Genomic DNA, 15,524 nt, shown 5'->3' with positions numbered 1-15,524 from the left:
ACTGGATCAGTCAACACGCACATGCTTACATTTCATCCTGGATACAAATGCACTGGATCAGTCAACACACACATGCTTACATTTCATCCTGGATACAAATGCACTGGATCAGTCAACACACACATGCTTACATTTCATCCTGGATACAAATGCACTGGATCAGTCAACACGCACATGCTTACATTTCATCCTGGATACAAATGCACTGGATCAGTCAACACACACATGCTTACATTTCATCCTGGATACAAATGCACTGGATCAGTCAACACACACATGCTTACATTTCATCCTGGATACAAATGCACTGGATCAGTCAACACGCACATGCTTACACTTTGTTGGCAACAAATTGGAGTTTAGTTCAGGTTAGCTTTTCTAATTAACGACAGCAGAAAAGGTGCATCACAAGTAACAGCTTACTCAAAAGAGCATTTAAGCATTTGGACATGTAGCCGATCCCTGCAATATGCCTGGGAGGTATGGGGCATTGTTCGAATTCGGTTTTCATTCCCAACACAGTCCTTTATGTGGAGTAGAGGGGGGTGGGGGGTTCTTTATCAAATCAATCTTAAATTGTACAATTCTGGGCACCATCCGACCATTTAATAATCCAGCACTGCATGGATTCCCAGGTCAGCTTTTCAACCGCTGTACAAAAGGATGCATTTTAAAGTAGATATGGTACTACCTCTACTCACCTGCAGGGGTCAGCAGCCCCCGTTACACAGGAATGTGTTATGCTGCTCTGCAACATAAAAGCTGCTGTCAATTCACCACAAATGTGTGCTAATCAAACCTTGATGGTTCAATTCCACAGTTACTTGTGCAACATCCACAGCAATGCTCACCACACACATTCACACATTGCAGTCTGATTAAGTTTGGTCTAAAACTCTTCTTTTGCTGACAGCATTTGACCAGCAGGTTAAAAAGGAAAGCAACTTCTCATTTTCAAACTGCTTAGCAAGCAACTTCAAGGGAGCATTTTATGCTCATCTAAAAACATAGGTGTGCCTTTTTATTACCCAGGGCCTGTATTTCGGTGCATTTCCACTTGAACAAAACAGTCCCATTCAAGCAATGATTTGTGACGTCAAGAGGAAGGCATGTTCACAGGAACTATAGCCGAGGTGGCTCTTTGGACATTTCATTTGTCCCCTTGGAGCCTTCGTCACACAGAGGCAACGTATCCAGGCAACGAGGGCTTCAGCATCGGGAATTTAACACGGTTTGGATTTAGAAAATCTATTTAAAAACTGATAACAGAGGAGATACTTCAGAAGCGTGCTTCTTTCAAGGAACAGGGAAAGGAAAGGACGTTCCTTTTGCATCCGCACTCCTCCAAATATTATCCCATTTAATAATCAACAACCGCTTCGGGATAAACAGCAAACTAACTTTCCAGCTCTCGCTGATGCAGCAGACGTTTATTATAACACAACACCAAAATAAACAAAGTACAGCCAGGAATAGCCATGGAAAACTAACCGAACATAACCTAAAAAAACAATGACTTTACATTTCAAGTCTTGCCCATTACATTTCTTCACATTAACAATATTACATTAGCAATTACCAGAGCAAGCACAGGTTACCAGCAATTCCAGCAATATATGACACAGGAAGAACAACATTCCTCCACCCAGGGGAGCAACCACCAAGAAAAGGTATTAAAACCAAAACCCATCTAGGACACCTGGAAGCTGCTAGAGACTGGAAAATGCTGGCAGATGTTGGTCAACGGTTTATTTTCCCACCTGAGATTGCCACCACTAATCTTCGACCTGATACGGTCTTGTGGTTCAGCACGCCTTGTTCACCTGGTAGAGTTAACAGTGCCATGGGAGGATGCTGTAGATGAGGCGTACGAGAGGAAGAAACTTCGGTACGCTCAACTAGCTGCTGAAGCGGAACAGCGAGGATGGAGAGTCCAGGTTTACCCAGTGGAGGTGGGTTGTCGAGGGTTTGTGGCACACTCTACAACCCGGTTTCTCAGAGACATCGGATTCAATGGTCAAGAGTTGCGACGCATAGTGAAGAACTTATCTGAAGCAGCAGAGAGGAGCAGCAACTGGCTCTGGTTGAGACGAAAAGATTCTGGTTGGGGACCTCAAGCACAGTAGAAAGAAAGCAACGTCAATGGAAAGGAAGGTAAGTAAGCTGGGCTGAGCTGAGTGGGGGACGGAGGGGGGTGATGCTGGGATGCCTCTTAAGGTGTTGTGGGGTAGTTGACGAAACACCAAGGATGGAAAGGTGCCCACTTGAAGACCCCAGGAAGGAAACGCAGATGGATCACATTATTTTACAGTATAAGAAGCTATGTCTTAGTTGGTGCTTATCTTGGCGAGAGCCGAGTCCAATATCAGCATGAAGTTTTAACACATACTCTCATGTAATGGAAATCAAATCATAACAAACATTAGTTAAAAACAGATCCTTCTTTCTTTATTCATCCCCCACTGTTTTCAACCTTTAGACGTTAGTCCAAGTGTTAAAAACGTTTTAAAATTATTTTTACGATTAATCACAGCCAAAAATACACAGGTCAGATAGGAAGGGGAGTGTGCAACACAAAGCCAGTTGACTTGATATAATACACAGGTCAGACACAGAGGGGAGTGTTTACATTGCAGAGTGTGCAGCACAAAGCCAATTGATTCAATAGTCAGTATGTCTTCACAGTCTTTTCAACGCTGCGCGCACACACACACACACACACACACACACACACACACACACACACACACTGAGACACACACACGGCAGTATTCTAATCATATGATGGACGGCTTCTTGAATTAAACAGAATCTCACATTATTATTCTGAAGTGCAGTCTCGCATGCAGTTAGATGTTACCCCAAGGCAGCAGACACTGCGTTCTCTGTTTAAAACTCCAGTCCAGGGCAGGTGTTCGTGGTACACACGGTATGAATGTGAACTGAAACACAGCTGAGCAGTGCAGTAGTTGGAGGGAGTTTGTAGTTCGTCAGACTGGGTCCCTCACACTCTTCTGTACTAAGAAATAAACAGCAGATGTGCAACAAGCAGCTGCACACGGGCTCCAGCACGCTCACTCTGTAAAACCATACTGACCATCATCCAGCCTGCCTTGTACAGCCACTCTTTCAGTGCATGAGGGAACAGTGCAGTCACGTGACCATCCCATCCATTCTGCTGACTGAGGGATCATGGTCCAAGATGCCCAATTCATTGAAATGCAATCCTATGGTTTAAAAGTTGAAGTACTTCTATTTTGTTTGACTTTATGACACAAGTCAAGTTATCATATAGTAACTGTGCTCAAAGTTATTATAGGACATAGAAAATGTTTCCTGAAAGACGCTATACAGTTTAGGATTTTTCTTTCAGTTTAACCGTTTTTACAACTTAAAAAAAACCGCAGGGTAGCAGAGCCGTCTCAACAGGGCAGGAGAGCCGTCTCAACAGGGCAGGAGAGTAGGGTTGGACGATAATGACATTTTCAGTTATCAATTATCGGCTGTAAATTATCACGATAATCATGATTATCGGCTGAAAAAATAACATGTAAAATGTCTTGGAATTTATCAAATTTGAAGCTATATATACTTGAGCAATATGACAACTGCCTCTACGAGTTTAGAAGAAATAAAACTAGACAATTTTCAAAAAGACCAGCATCTTTAATAAAAGTTATGAAACAATGGCTGGTAACAAAAAAGGACAAATAATATAACCAAATGTTTATTTGGTAGCTTTTCAACTTTTGAAATATAGGCTACTTAAAATTAAAGAAAAGTGTTTAAAAAAAAACAAACAAACAAATTATAAATTGCGATTCAAAAATATCAGTTTTTGAACAGTTTCAGCACTGAGTCGCTTACGTTGCGGGGTCACTATCAATCCACATCCACTGAACAGCCTTTCAGACGGAACGCTCGTGGCTGGCAAACACAGATACTTGCAAGCTATCATGGAAAGATGTGGAAATGACTGAGCATGCATCTACCACCAGTTTAGTGGCTCAACCTCGATATCATTTTCAGGTAAGTTGAGATATCTGAGAATCTCACGCTGAACAGCTTCTGACACAGACAGGTTTCTTGAATCTCACGCTGAACAGCTTCTGACACAGACAGGTTTCTTGAATCTCACGCTGAACAGCTTCTGACACAGACAGGTTTCTTGAATCTCACGCTGAACAGCTTCTGACACAGACAGGTTTCTTGAATCTCACGCTGAACAGCTTCTGACACAGACAGGTTTCTTGAATCTCACGCTGAACAGCTTCTGACACAGACAGGTTTCTTGAATCTCACGCTGAACAGCTTCTGACACAGACAGGTTTCTTGAATCTCACGCTGAACAGCTTCTGACACAGACAGGTTTCTTGAATCTCACGCTGAACAGCTTCTGACACAGACAGGTTTCTTGAATCTCACGCTGAACAGCTTCTGACACAGACAGGTTTCTTGAATCTCACGCTGAACAGCTTCTGACACAGACAGGTTTCTTGAATCTCACGCTGAACAGCTTCTGACACAGACAGGTTTCTTGCAAGTACTTCAGGTTTTCTCGTGTTGATTTTGACTGCCTGTTTCAAAAGTGAGGTTAAGCCTCCCTTGGTTTTCCTTTTTCTTGAGGTAAGCAAAGTGTGCACAGATCACGTGTTTCGCCTCACGCAGACAGTTAAGTCCTGTCTTACTGCTTCAATGCAGAGTTACTGTTACACACAAGCATATCATAGTGGGTAACGGACGATAAAATGATTATCGATAATTATTTTTCAACGCAATACAATTATCGATGCAAAAACATTATCGATAATATCGCGATAATCGATTATTGTTCCAACCCTACAGGAGAGCCGTCCCAACAGGGCAGGAGAGCCGTCCCAACAGGGCAGGAGAGCCGTCCCAACAGGGCAGGAGAGCCGTCCCAACAGGGCAGGAGAGCCGTCCCAACAAGGAGGAGAGCCATCTAGGTGACCATGTTTGAATGGACATTGCACTCTCTCAGCTTGCACTGTATTCTACATACCCCACAGATATGATTCTTAGAGAGTTTTTATTCCCCATATAAGATACTAGATCAGTTTTGAAATGCACAACAATGTGAAACAAACAGGAAAGCAGACGATACTCATTTACAATTTACTAAGCAAACACTGCCTGAGGTTCGCTTGACTCTTCACTTTCTATGCCAGGTCCCAGACCACGACAATGCATTTCCAGAACATCACAATGAACACTACAGCAGTGCCCATGATCAGGCCCTGCTTCTGCAATCGAAGCTGAAGAGTTTCTGTCCAGGTGCACTCTGCTCTGCTGTCTGTGCGCCTGGCAAAATCTGCATGAAATACTGCTTTCTGAAATGAGAATCCGATCAGCACTCTGACTACAAACACACTGTGCTGAATGGGAGGAGCCCTGCTTTAACTTGTTCAACAGAAACACACTTTCTTTGTGATGCAATGGAGAGCACAGGCTTGCAAGAACACACACACGCACGCACACACACACACTGAGACACACACACACACACACACACACACACACACACACACACACACACACTGTAAACGCATGCATGACCTCTGGCAGTAGAAAACAAACACCACAAGAAAAAGGTTAATAGGACCATTTTGAAATCCTCTCATTTTTATGGTGAATGTGTGAACGTAGCAAAAGAAACAGAAACAGCTTTGTGAATACATCACATGTGAAAACAACCCTTCAGATGCTGGTACGAGCACTTCTGTAGCATGTATGATTTGATAGCACACTACCTGAATGAATGTAGATGTCAATGACTGCCCTACCACCTCCCCAGTCACTAAACATCAGCCATCAAGATATGGGCATTTCCACGCTAACGGGGCACACATGTACAACACAGGGCTTGAAAAATAAAGTTCATGAAGCGATGTTCATCCCTCTCGTATCATATGCTCTAGCATCTCAATGACATACAGTTATTAAAGGGAAGATAACTTTTCATGTTGCAGGCACTTGAAGTTCATGGTAACGCTGCGAATGAGGACAGACACAAGGCATGAAAAGAGCCCCAAAAATTACAACTTTGTTAATGTTGTGCACAACGTGTTATTTGACATTTTATTATGAAGAACAATCAAATCTGGGAGTCCAAGGTATTCCTTATGATGCTTTAATCAAAGGTTTTGTTGCTTGCACACAAGACGCCTTTATCCAAGGCGACTTTGTGAGGGTGTGCCGAGTGGCTGATGTTAAACAGAGAGGACTCACAACCAAAAATTCAGTTAGAAGAAACAAATACTTTATTTGTGAACAAAAAGAAGCTTGTTCTTTCAACAAATAACTATTTACACTGATCCTGGATCAAAACAAAACAAAACCACTGGCCGATAACATAATCCTTTTATACCTCGGCTACCACTGAGTTCAGGTACTAACCTCCAGCCAACCAGAGCTCCTCATAATGACCTCTTTGATACCTGATCTCAGGTAGGGCCCTCCCCCAGCAAAACCATTACTGGGCAAATAGCCATAATAATTATACATGAATCCAGATTATTATTATTATTATTATTATTATTATTATTATTATTTACTCAATAAGAATGCTTTACTTCACATTCATTTCAATACAAACTCAATCCTACCTTTATTAAATTTACCATTATTAAAATGATAGGGTTAAACAAGGCTAAATGTCCCCTCTATGGAGAAGGTGAGCACGGCTCTGAAAGAACAGCGCAGCGTGAGCCTCAGGAGCGCGCTCCCCTTCCCATACAAACAGCCTGCCAGAGAGCAAGCAGACCTGCATCACCTGCGCTCCATCAATCCAATGGGAAGCACCATGTCTACAACTAATTGCTAACAATCTTAAAACTCCTGTGTGTAGAAGCATTTTAATTAGCAAAGAATACTTAAAAGATACGAGTTCACTTTACCAGCAGTGTGCACCCTGCTACCCAAAATGATACATCACACTCAAAAACAACAACAAATGTATAAATACAGATTTTATTCTTATGCCATTCCCAGATTCCTAACAAGCAAATACACACAGATTGAATAAACATTCATTTATGGGGTCGTTTTAAAAAACCCAAAGTTCTGTTTTTAGTTTGCAGTTTCGTTTTCAAAGCTACTGTGGGTGGAGAACCGCTTCCTGGCCGAGTGATGGAAAAACAGCGTCTCTTACCCAAAAGCAGGTTTAGTTGCTTAGAATAAATTGAAGAGAGATAACTAGACACTATATAGAGGGCTGTTTCAGTTAAACAGCTGGGTGCAGATCCCAGGACAGAAAATGTGGAAATAAAGAAATAAATAATAGTCCATACCAATAACAGAACAGGAGATTCGGAAACGCAAAATGAATACTGTATTACTGACCTTTGAAAAATGACACTAATCATGCAAACGAGTTTAGTCACAGATCAGACAGGCTATACTCCCACTGTCAGAGAGAATTCCAGCACGCACAACACTGCAGTTAACAGGAGTGATAAACACAGTACCCTACTTAGTATGAAAACAAGATTCATTTTACTTCACTAGCAAATCGTGTAATGGATCATTCTGCAAGCAGAATGATTAGTTTTAAAACAAACTAACCTGAGCTTGACCACGACAGAGATGGAAGTGTAACTCAGGACTAGCACATGAATCAGGGCTATTACAGTATGATTCATTTACAAATGCACTTGGGTGAAATCCACAGTTTCCTCAATTACAACTCCCATGAATTAATCAGCTGTGTGTATCACAACTAAAAACCAGGGGGGAAATTCTGCCGGTACTGGATACCGGGACTTACTTAATCTGCCTTCCATCCACTCACACAGTCCACTAGCGCAGCGTTTCTCAAACGCGCTTTCATTCAGCACAGTTCGTGCTGCTTGCATTCTGTTTCATCACACTGCTTCTGTATCTGTTAGCTGCTATTGGCTACCATTAACATCAGTATAATCACTGCATGTTGATTGGCTGAGCTTTCATTCTGATCAGATTTCATTTTGGCATGAGTCTCAAATCTCCGCCCATTTCGCTTTGTGTCAGTGCTCATTCGTTGATCAACGAGAGACGACTTTAGCAGTGCAACGTGAAAACAGAGGTATGAAGTAAATTACCATTATTATGAAGTAATAATTATTGTATTTAGTGTGGCGGAGAAACTATCAGAAACATTCTAAACAAACATTGCTGCAAATGAATTTGAAAGCAAAAATCCATGTCAGTGTTCGCCATTAATTACACAGTTGATAAATATTAGAAATAATTATCATAACGCGTTTTGCCTTGCACTGATTTACCACATTGCCAGAATTTGCATGAAAGTTTCTAAAATGGCAAGTGATGTGCGGGACAGTAGGGATTAACAATAACATAAAAAAACAGGATCAAAGTGCAGCTTCAGATTTGGTAAGCGAGTCAGAATCGGGATACAGATGGAGGTGTGCTTCACGCTTTTCAAACACAGGCCCAACTTGCAAGGTTCATGTTAAGCATAGTGATTAATGTTTTGTTTTGTTGGGATCCTAGTGTTTTCTGTTAGAGGACTGTAATAAACGAAAACCAAAATAGTGAGGTGCTTTTTCTTTGTACAATGCCCCCTTTTCTAAAACATCCTGAAGAGTTTATTTAAGTTAAATGTGAGTCTTCACTTGCGTGCACATCTCAGAAAAAGGCAGAAGTAAGCCACAGTAATGATATTACTTTATGAAAATGTGTCTTTTGCCACTTTGTTTCTTGTGCCGAAACCACAATAACAGGGATAAAGTAAAAAAGAAAAAAAGTCTACTTTTAAACTGTTTCTGCCTGAAAAACCTCTCTCTGGAATAGATCACGGTAATTAATCTACACAGAGACACAACAGAGAAGCGCACAGAACACAAATGAAATTAACAGGGATATGTGTTCTAATCCAAGGCTATCACTGTAGCACGGCCAGGTCCTGTTGTAGGGGAGTACCCAGGGTCTGGAAGGTATGGGGATGATTGCTGAGAATACTATGGAGATTAAAATGGACAAGTACATCATTAGTAGTAGTAGCAGTGCCTGCTACGTAATACATCTGAGGGGTACTTTAGCCCCTATTGTGCGTGGTTTGACTTAAACCTTTTTGTATCATTTACCGCATAGTGTAATATTTCTACAGCAGTTACCGCATAGTGTAATATTTCTTACTGCGTGTCCTTTAAGGTTTCACTTCAGTGTTATATTACAGTACATGACTGAGTGATACATGCAGAGGGTACAAAGCACACAGTATTTTCAGCTTCCTTGTTTATGGTGAATTGGTTATAATTGATCAGTTATTACTTAAGGCTTATTTTGTATTTATAAATGTATCGTGTATGGATATGTATACATTTTTAAATTATTTATTCATTGGCACTCCATTTTTAATGTTTACACCCAGCAGTGCATATGAGTACCTGCACTTGTTTGTTGAGAATTTCACCCCTGCTAAAAACCACACAAATATGATGCCCTGCAAACAGACGGTTTATGAAAACCTTCTTTTAATACACGTGATTGAGTATGAGAGCCAGTGCAGTCCAGGGCAAGGTCTGCATGACCGACTTGTCACCTCCTGAGCGTAGAAAGGTTGAAGCAAACCACTGGTTACTGTGAATAATAACCGGTAATTGCAGACGAGCCCAAAGATTCTGCTCAAAGCTGATGTTTTCTTCCACAGTTACATTATTGTGGACAGTCTCCAGAACTCACATGTAAAGGTTGCTATACAGGTAAGAAATACCAACAGAACATGTGTGGTACTCCTCACATCCGCTAGAGGCAGTGTTGCAGGGGGACAGGTTAATGGTTACACACTGGTGTACCAACTGTACTTCGCCGTTAGACATGATTCAGGCAGCTGTACTGAGGCCACAGGTGTGCTTTCAAGTTCAGAGTTTTAAAAAGTCCCCAGGATGTGACGCCTGAAACTGAAAATGATACAAAGTGAAACTTAACAAGAGGAATACGTTACTTTAGTGAGGTTTCTTACCCTTACCAAGCTCTCTTCCCGCTAATAGAGCATGCACTGGTTTATACTGCATCATCTGGGAATGCATAGCAGGGTTACTGCATCACATCCGATTAGAACACACTGCTTTGAAAGAACCCCTTCATGGAAGTAACTGCGCTCAGAATGATTACACACCACTGTATATGCCAGGTGATCAATATAAAAAAAAAACATAACCAGTGTTACCTACCCATGCTTACATAGTGCAAAGAAGCATCACATGACCCTTCAGTGTACATTAGAAAAAGAACATTGAAGAATCGCATGACCCTTCAGTGTACATTAGAAAAAGAACATTGAAGCATCACATGAACCTTTAGTGTACATTAGAAAACGAACATTGAAGCATCACATGAACCTTTAGTGTACATTAGAAAAAGAACATTGAAGCATCACATGACCCTTTAGTGTACATTAGAAAAAGAACATTGAAACATCACATGACCCTTTAGTGTACATTAGAAAAAGAACATTGAAGAATCGCATGACCCTTCAGTGTACATTAGAAAACTAACATTGAAGAATCGCATGACCCTTCTTCAGTGTAAATTAGAAAACTAACATTTCATTTCTGAAACGCATTTGAACGTCATTCATTCTTTCAGACTACTGATTCCAAGGTCTTCAAAAGTAAACTTTTTTTTGTTGAAAAATAACTGTTAAGCACTGTAAAGAAAACTGTTTGCAACAGGTAACAAATATTTGCAAAACAACAAAGCCGCGTCTACCAAGTGGCAGCATTGACTCTAAATCACAGACAGTACATACCTGCAGTAAACGAGGCAATCCATGTGATTAATTTCTTTATCTGATCTGTGTCTTCTGTAATCCTCCCAAAGATCCTTGAGAGCCGTAACAGAGAGAATAAAAACCACGGGCGCCAGCGCCAGCTCCGGTTGAAATGCATTGACAATGGGCACAAAATTGAGCAAAGCGATAAAAACAAAATAGACGTTCGCAAACCTGTGGAACTGCTCGAATAGGTTCTTCGGCAGAAAAGACAGCAGGGTATATTTGGTGGTTTTAATGTTATTGTGTGCATAAGGTCTGTTGGGGTTCTCGTCTCCTTTGGCACAGCTGTACAGCAGATTGGAATGCACCGTCCTGGTTTTAATGTCTTTCTTGCTCTGCTTTTTCCTTCTTTTCTTAAGTTTGTAACTTTTCACCTCTCCGCTCTCTCCGAACTCTGGCGCCATGCTTCACAACAAAACTTCAGAAAAAGTGAAGCTGTTCTCCTTTCCGCTTACAAAACAACACATACAGTAAGTAATCATGCTGTTGAGTTGTGTTTACAACGAAGAGAGGGAAGGATTTCTCCACTAATCCTGACTTTCTTACTCGCCATTCTTATTTCTCCCCGATTAACGGTGTAATTGGAGCTTGGAAAGCTGTTTCTTCACTTGCCGCATCTATCCCTTGAGCCGCGTATCCCCTCGTCACCCCTGACGAAACCTGATTCCCGGCCATGCTCCGCCTACCTTTCTCAAAAGAAATGTTTTTCGTGAAGTCCGCTTATAGTAATTGGGCTTGTTTCGCCCTAATGTTTTGAGAGTCGCGGGTTGTGTGATTGACTGGTGTCAATGTATGTGCACGTCATAAGAATGTTATAATCATCCTATCCCCACTAGTTCAACTAAGAAAAACGATCTACAAAAAAAAAAAAAAAGATTTTGTATACATCCCCATTCTACCTCTGAAATGGGTTGGGCTTCTTTTGAAAGGCAGTGCCGCTTTTTTTCTCGTGAGATTTGGCAATACTGTCAGGAACACAGATAAAGTGTCGTTTGTGTCACACTACTGTTGGCCTTTTTTTCATTACGATTCAGAGAAAAGACATTAACCACCCACAACAGTTTGAATAGCTTAAAATACATAGCCGCTATAACCAAATATAATTGTATAAACTACCCCATCTTTGATATGTCATTATTATATAATAACAACAGACACACACATAGCAGGACAGCGCGGTCACAGGATCATCTTAATTGAGTAACGCGAGTTCTGCTCGCAGGTAGAAATCCAGACTTCATCCACTGATCAGAGGCAGTATAATGGGTCAGAGTTTGTGTGTGTGCGTGCGTGCGTGCGTGCATGCGTGTGTGTGTGTAAATTGTCACTAATCCAGATGACTATGTTTAGTTTCATCAGTTAATTTAAAAACCCTATCTGCCAGGTTCCTGCTGTGTCTGGATGACGCTGGGTTGGTGTGAGTGACAGTCATACAGGGTGATTTCCCTCGCCAGCCCCGCTGAGAGAACGGAATAGGGATTAGGGAGTGGTTAACATGTAGAAAACAGAAAGTACCGATTAGAAGAGAAACCTCAAAATGGAGCGACGTAACCAGTGGTGTACCACAGGGATCAGTATTAGGTCCTCTGCTATTCCTAATCTACATTAATGATTTAGATTCTGTTATAGTAAGCAAACTTGTTAAATTTGCAGATGACACAAAAATAGGAGGAGCGGCAAACACTGTTGCAGCAGCAAAGGTCATTCAAAATGATCAAATGACATTTAATAGAGAAAAGTGTAAGGTACTGCACACAGGCAATACAAATGTGCATTATAAATATCATATGGGAGATACTGAAATTGAAGAAGGGAACTATGAAAAAGACCTAGGAGTTTATGTTGACACAGAAATGTCTTCATCTAGACAATGGGGGAAGCTATAAAAAAGGACAACAAGATGCTCAGATATATTGTGAGAAGTGTTGAATTTAAATCAAGGGAAGTAATGTTAAAACTTTACAATGCATTAGTAAGACCTCACCTAGAATATTGCGTTCAGTTCTGGTCACCTCGTTACAAAAAGGATATTGCTGCTCTAGAAAGAATGCAAAGAAGAGCAACCAGAATTATCCCGGGTTTAAAAGGCATGTCGTATGCAGACAGGCTAAAAGAATTGAATCTATTCAGTCTTGAACAAAGAAGACTATGCAGCGATCTGATTCAAACATTCAAAATCCTAAAAGGTATAGACAATGTCGACCCAGGGGACTTCTTTGACCTGAAAAAAGAAACAAGGACCAGGGGTCACAAATGGAGATTAGATAAAGGGGCATTCAGAACAGAAAATAGGAGGCACTTTTTACACAGAGAATTGTGAGGGTCTGGAACCAACTCCCCAGTAATGTTGTTGAAGCTGACACCCTGGGATCCTTCAAGAAGCTGCTTAAGGAGATTCTGGGATCAATAAGCTACTAACCACCAAACAAGCAAGATGGGCCGAATGGCCTCCTCTCGTTTGTAAACTTACTTATGTTCTTATGTTCTTAATTACATCCTTATCACAAACTGCAAGAAACAGTGATGAGCCAAGCCTTTTTCTTTTATATACATTTATTGTAGTCAGATATCGGTGATGTTCTTCAGTCCTATACAGAGGAGTGGAGAACATTTCAAATGCACAGTGGCCATCTTTTCAAGCACTACACCTAGGTGCCCAAGGGTGGGTGTTGATTTACAAGAGTAAATGAAGAGTGAAGGTTAAGCAGGCAGGGACTACTTGCTTTAAAGGCAAGGCACTGTTATCATTGACTGACAGCACGCCTCATAACCCTAGATTGACATGGTCACACTCAACAGCTATTTGGTACTTCAGAATCTACCAATAATGCTGGAGCTGGAATGGATCCTGAAGTAGACTGGGGATGAGTTCATTACCCTGCCCTTGCCTCTGCATCACAGGATAGAAGGGGTCCAGTGCCTTCGTCCCAGATCATCATCACAGCTAGCACTTATCCGCGCCGTTCTGTTCATACAGATGTCATTGATCTTAAGTGTCACTGTGAAATGTTATCTACACTTACCCAAGAAAGGTCCCATTATTAAACTCCAGTAGAAAGCTTTCACATTTTCAGAACTATAAAGGAGTAAGACAAAGCCGTATTCATAAAGCATAAACATGCCAGTATCACAAGCCTTGGTGTCACATGCACCTCTCTGCAGACGATGTCTTCATCAGTTCAATGCATTTTCATTTAGGAATCCAGTGATTCTTGCTGGCTGCTTTATGGCATTCAAATAAAATAAATAAATAAAGCAAATAATGGGAAAAACAAACAAAATAACTGGTATGGCTTTTTTCTTTTTTTTTGTTAATATCCAGTCTTTAAACACATGGGTTCCCCGTTAGTGGAATTGAGAAATAACCTGCGTTTTTATAAGACACACAACATGGGGTGGAATAAGCCTGACATAATGCCATGAGGAGAATAATGAAACAAGAGAAATATGACATCATGCCGGGCTGCGTTATTTCAGACCATTAATGAATGTTTTAGTGCTGTGGACCAGCACCAGTGTTGCTTGTGAAAGCAGGGCTCCAGAGGAGACAGGTACAGAAAGCAAGTGAGTTCAGCACAGCGACTTGTGAAAGCAGGGCTCCAGAGGAGACCGGTACAGAAAGGAAGTGAGCAGCACAGTGACTTATGAAAGCAGGGCTCCACAAGCTAGAAGGATTTCCAGTGTTCCAGTATAGAATCAGTAGAAGGTGGCTCTCACAAGCTAGAAGGATTTCCAGTGTTCTGGTATAGAATCAGTAGAAGGTGGCTCTCACAAGCTAGAAGGATTTCCAGTGTTCTGGTATAGAATCAGTAGAAGGTGGCTCTCACAAGCTAGAAGGATTTCCAGTGTTCTGGGTATAGAATCAGTAGAAGGTGGCTCTCACAAGCTAGAAGGATTTCCAGTGTTCTGGTATAGAATCAGTAGAAGGTGGCTCTCACAAGCTAGAAGGATTTCCAGTGTTCTGGTATAGAATCAGTAGAAGGTGGCTCTCACAAGCTAGAAGGATTTCCAGTGTTCTGGTATAGAATCAGTAGAAGGTGGCTCTCACAAGCTAGAAGGATTTCCAGTGTTCTGGGTATAGAATCAGTAGAAGGTGGCTCTCACAAGCTAGAAGGATTTCCAATGTTCTGGTATAGAATCAGTAGAAGGTGGCTCTCACAAGCTAGAAGGATTTCCAATGTTCTGGTATAGAATCAGTAGAAGGTGGCTGTCACAAGCTAGAAGGATTTCCAGTGTTCTGGTATAGAATCAGTAGAAGGTGGCTCTCACAAGCTAGAAGGATTTCCAGTGTTCTGGGTATAGAATCAGTAGAAGGTGGCTCTCACAAGCTAGAAGGATTTCCAATGTTCTGGTATAGAATCAGTAGAAGGTGGCTGTCACAAGCTAGAAGGATTTCCAGTGTTCTGGTATAGAATCAGTAGAAGGTGGCTCTCACAAGCTAGAAGGATTTCCAGTGTTCTGGTATAGAATCAGTAGAAGGTGGCTCTCACAAGCTAGAAGGATTTCCAGTGTTCTGGGTATAGAATCAGTAGAAGGTGGCTCTCACAAGCTAGAAGGATTTCCAATGTTCTGGTATAGAATCAGTAGAAGGTGGCTCTCACAAGCTAGAAGGATTTCCAATGTTCTGGTATAGAATCAGTAGAAGGTGGCTGTCACAAGGCAGCTGCTGGAAAGCATTTACTGTATCAAGGAAGGTAGTAAAAAAGTAGAAGAAATTAAGAGATCCATA

At 41.3% G+C, this 15,524-nt stretch overlaps 1 protein-coding gene across 2 annotated transcripts in view; it reads right to left on the bottom strand.

Annotated features, from left to right (window-relative positions):
- The window catches only part of LOC117407500 (phospholipid-transporting ATPase VA-like), a 58,546-nt gene extending 46,961 nt beyond the window's left edge, over positions 1-11,585 (bottom strand). Inside the window, exon 1 of one of the 2 annotated variants that reach the window (XM_059029484.1) lies at positions 10,772-11,585. In XM_059029484.1, coding sequence (XP_058885467.1) covers positions 10,772-11,199 — 428 coding nt within the window. In that variant the 5' untranslated portion in view covers positions 11,200-11,585. The remainder of the gene's footprint in view (positions 1-10,771) is intronic. The other variant, XM_059029483.1, reaches the window with a different exon arrangement.
- Positions 11,586-15,524: the final 3,939 nt, after the last annotated feature.

Source organism: Acipenser ruthenus, chromosome 8 (assembly GCF_902713425.1).
Source record: "Acipenser ruthenus chromosome 8, fAciRut3.2 maternal haplotype, whole genome shotgun sequence".
In the NCBI taxonomy this organism is placed as follows: Eukaryota; Metazoa; Chordata; class Actinopteri; order Acipenseriformes; family Acipenseridae; genus Acipenser; species Acipenser ruthenus.
The sequence above is the reverse complement of the archived record's forward strand: the minus strand, read 5'-3'. Positions and strand labels throughout refer to the sequence as shown.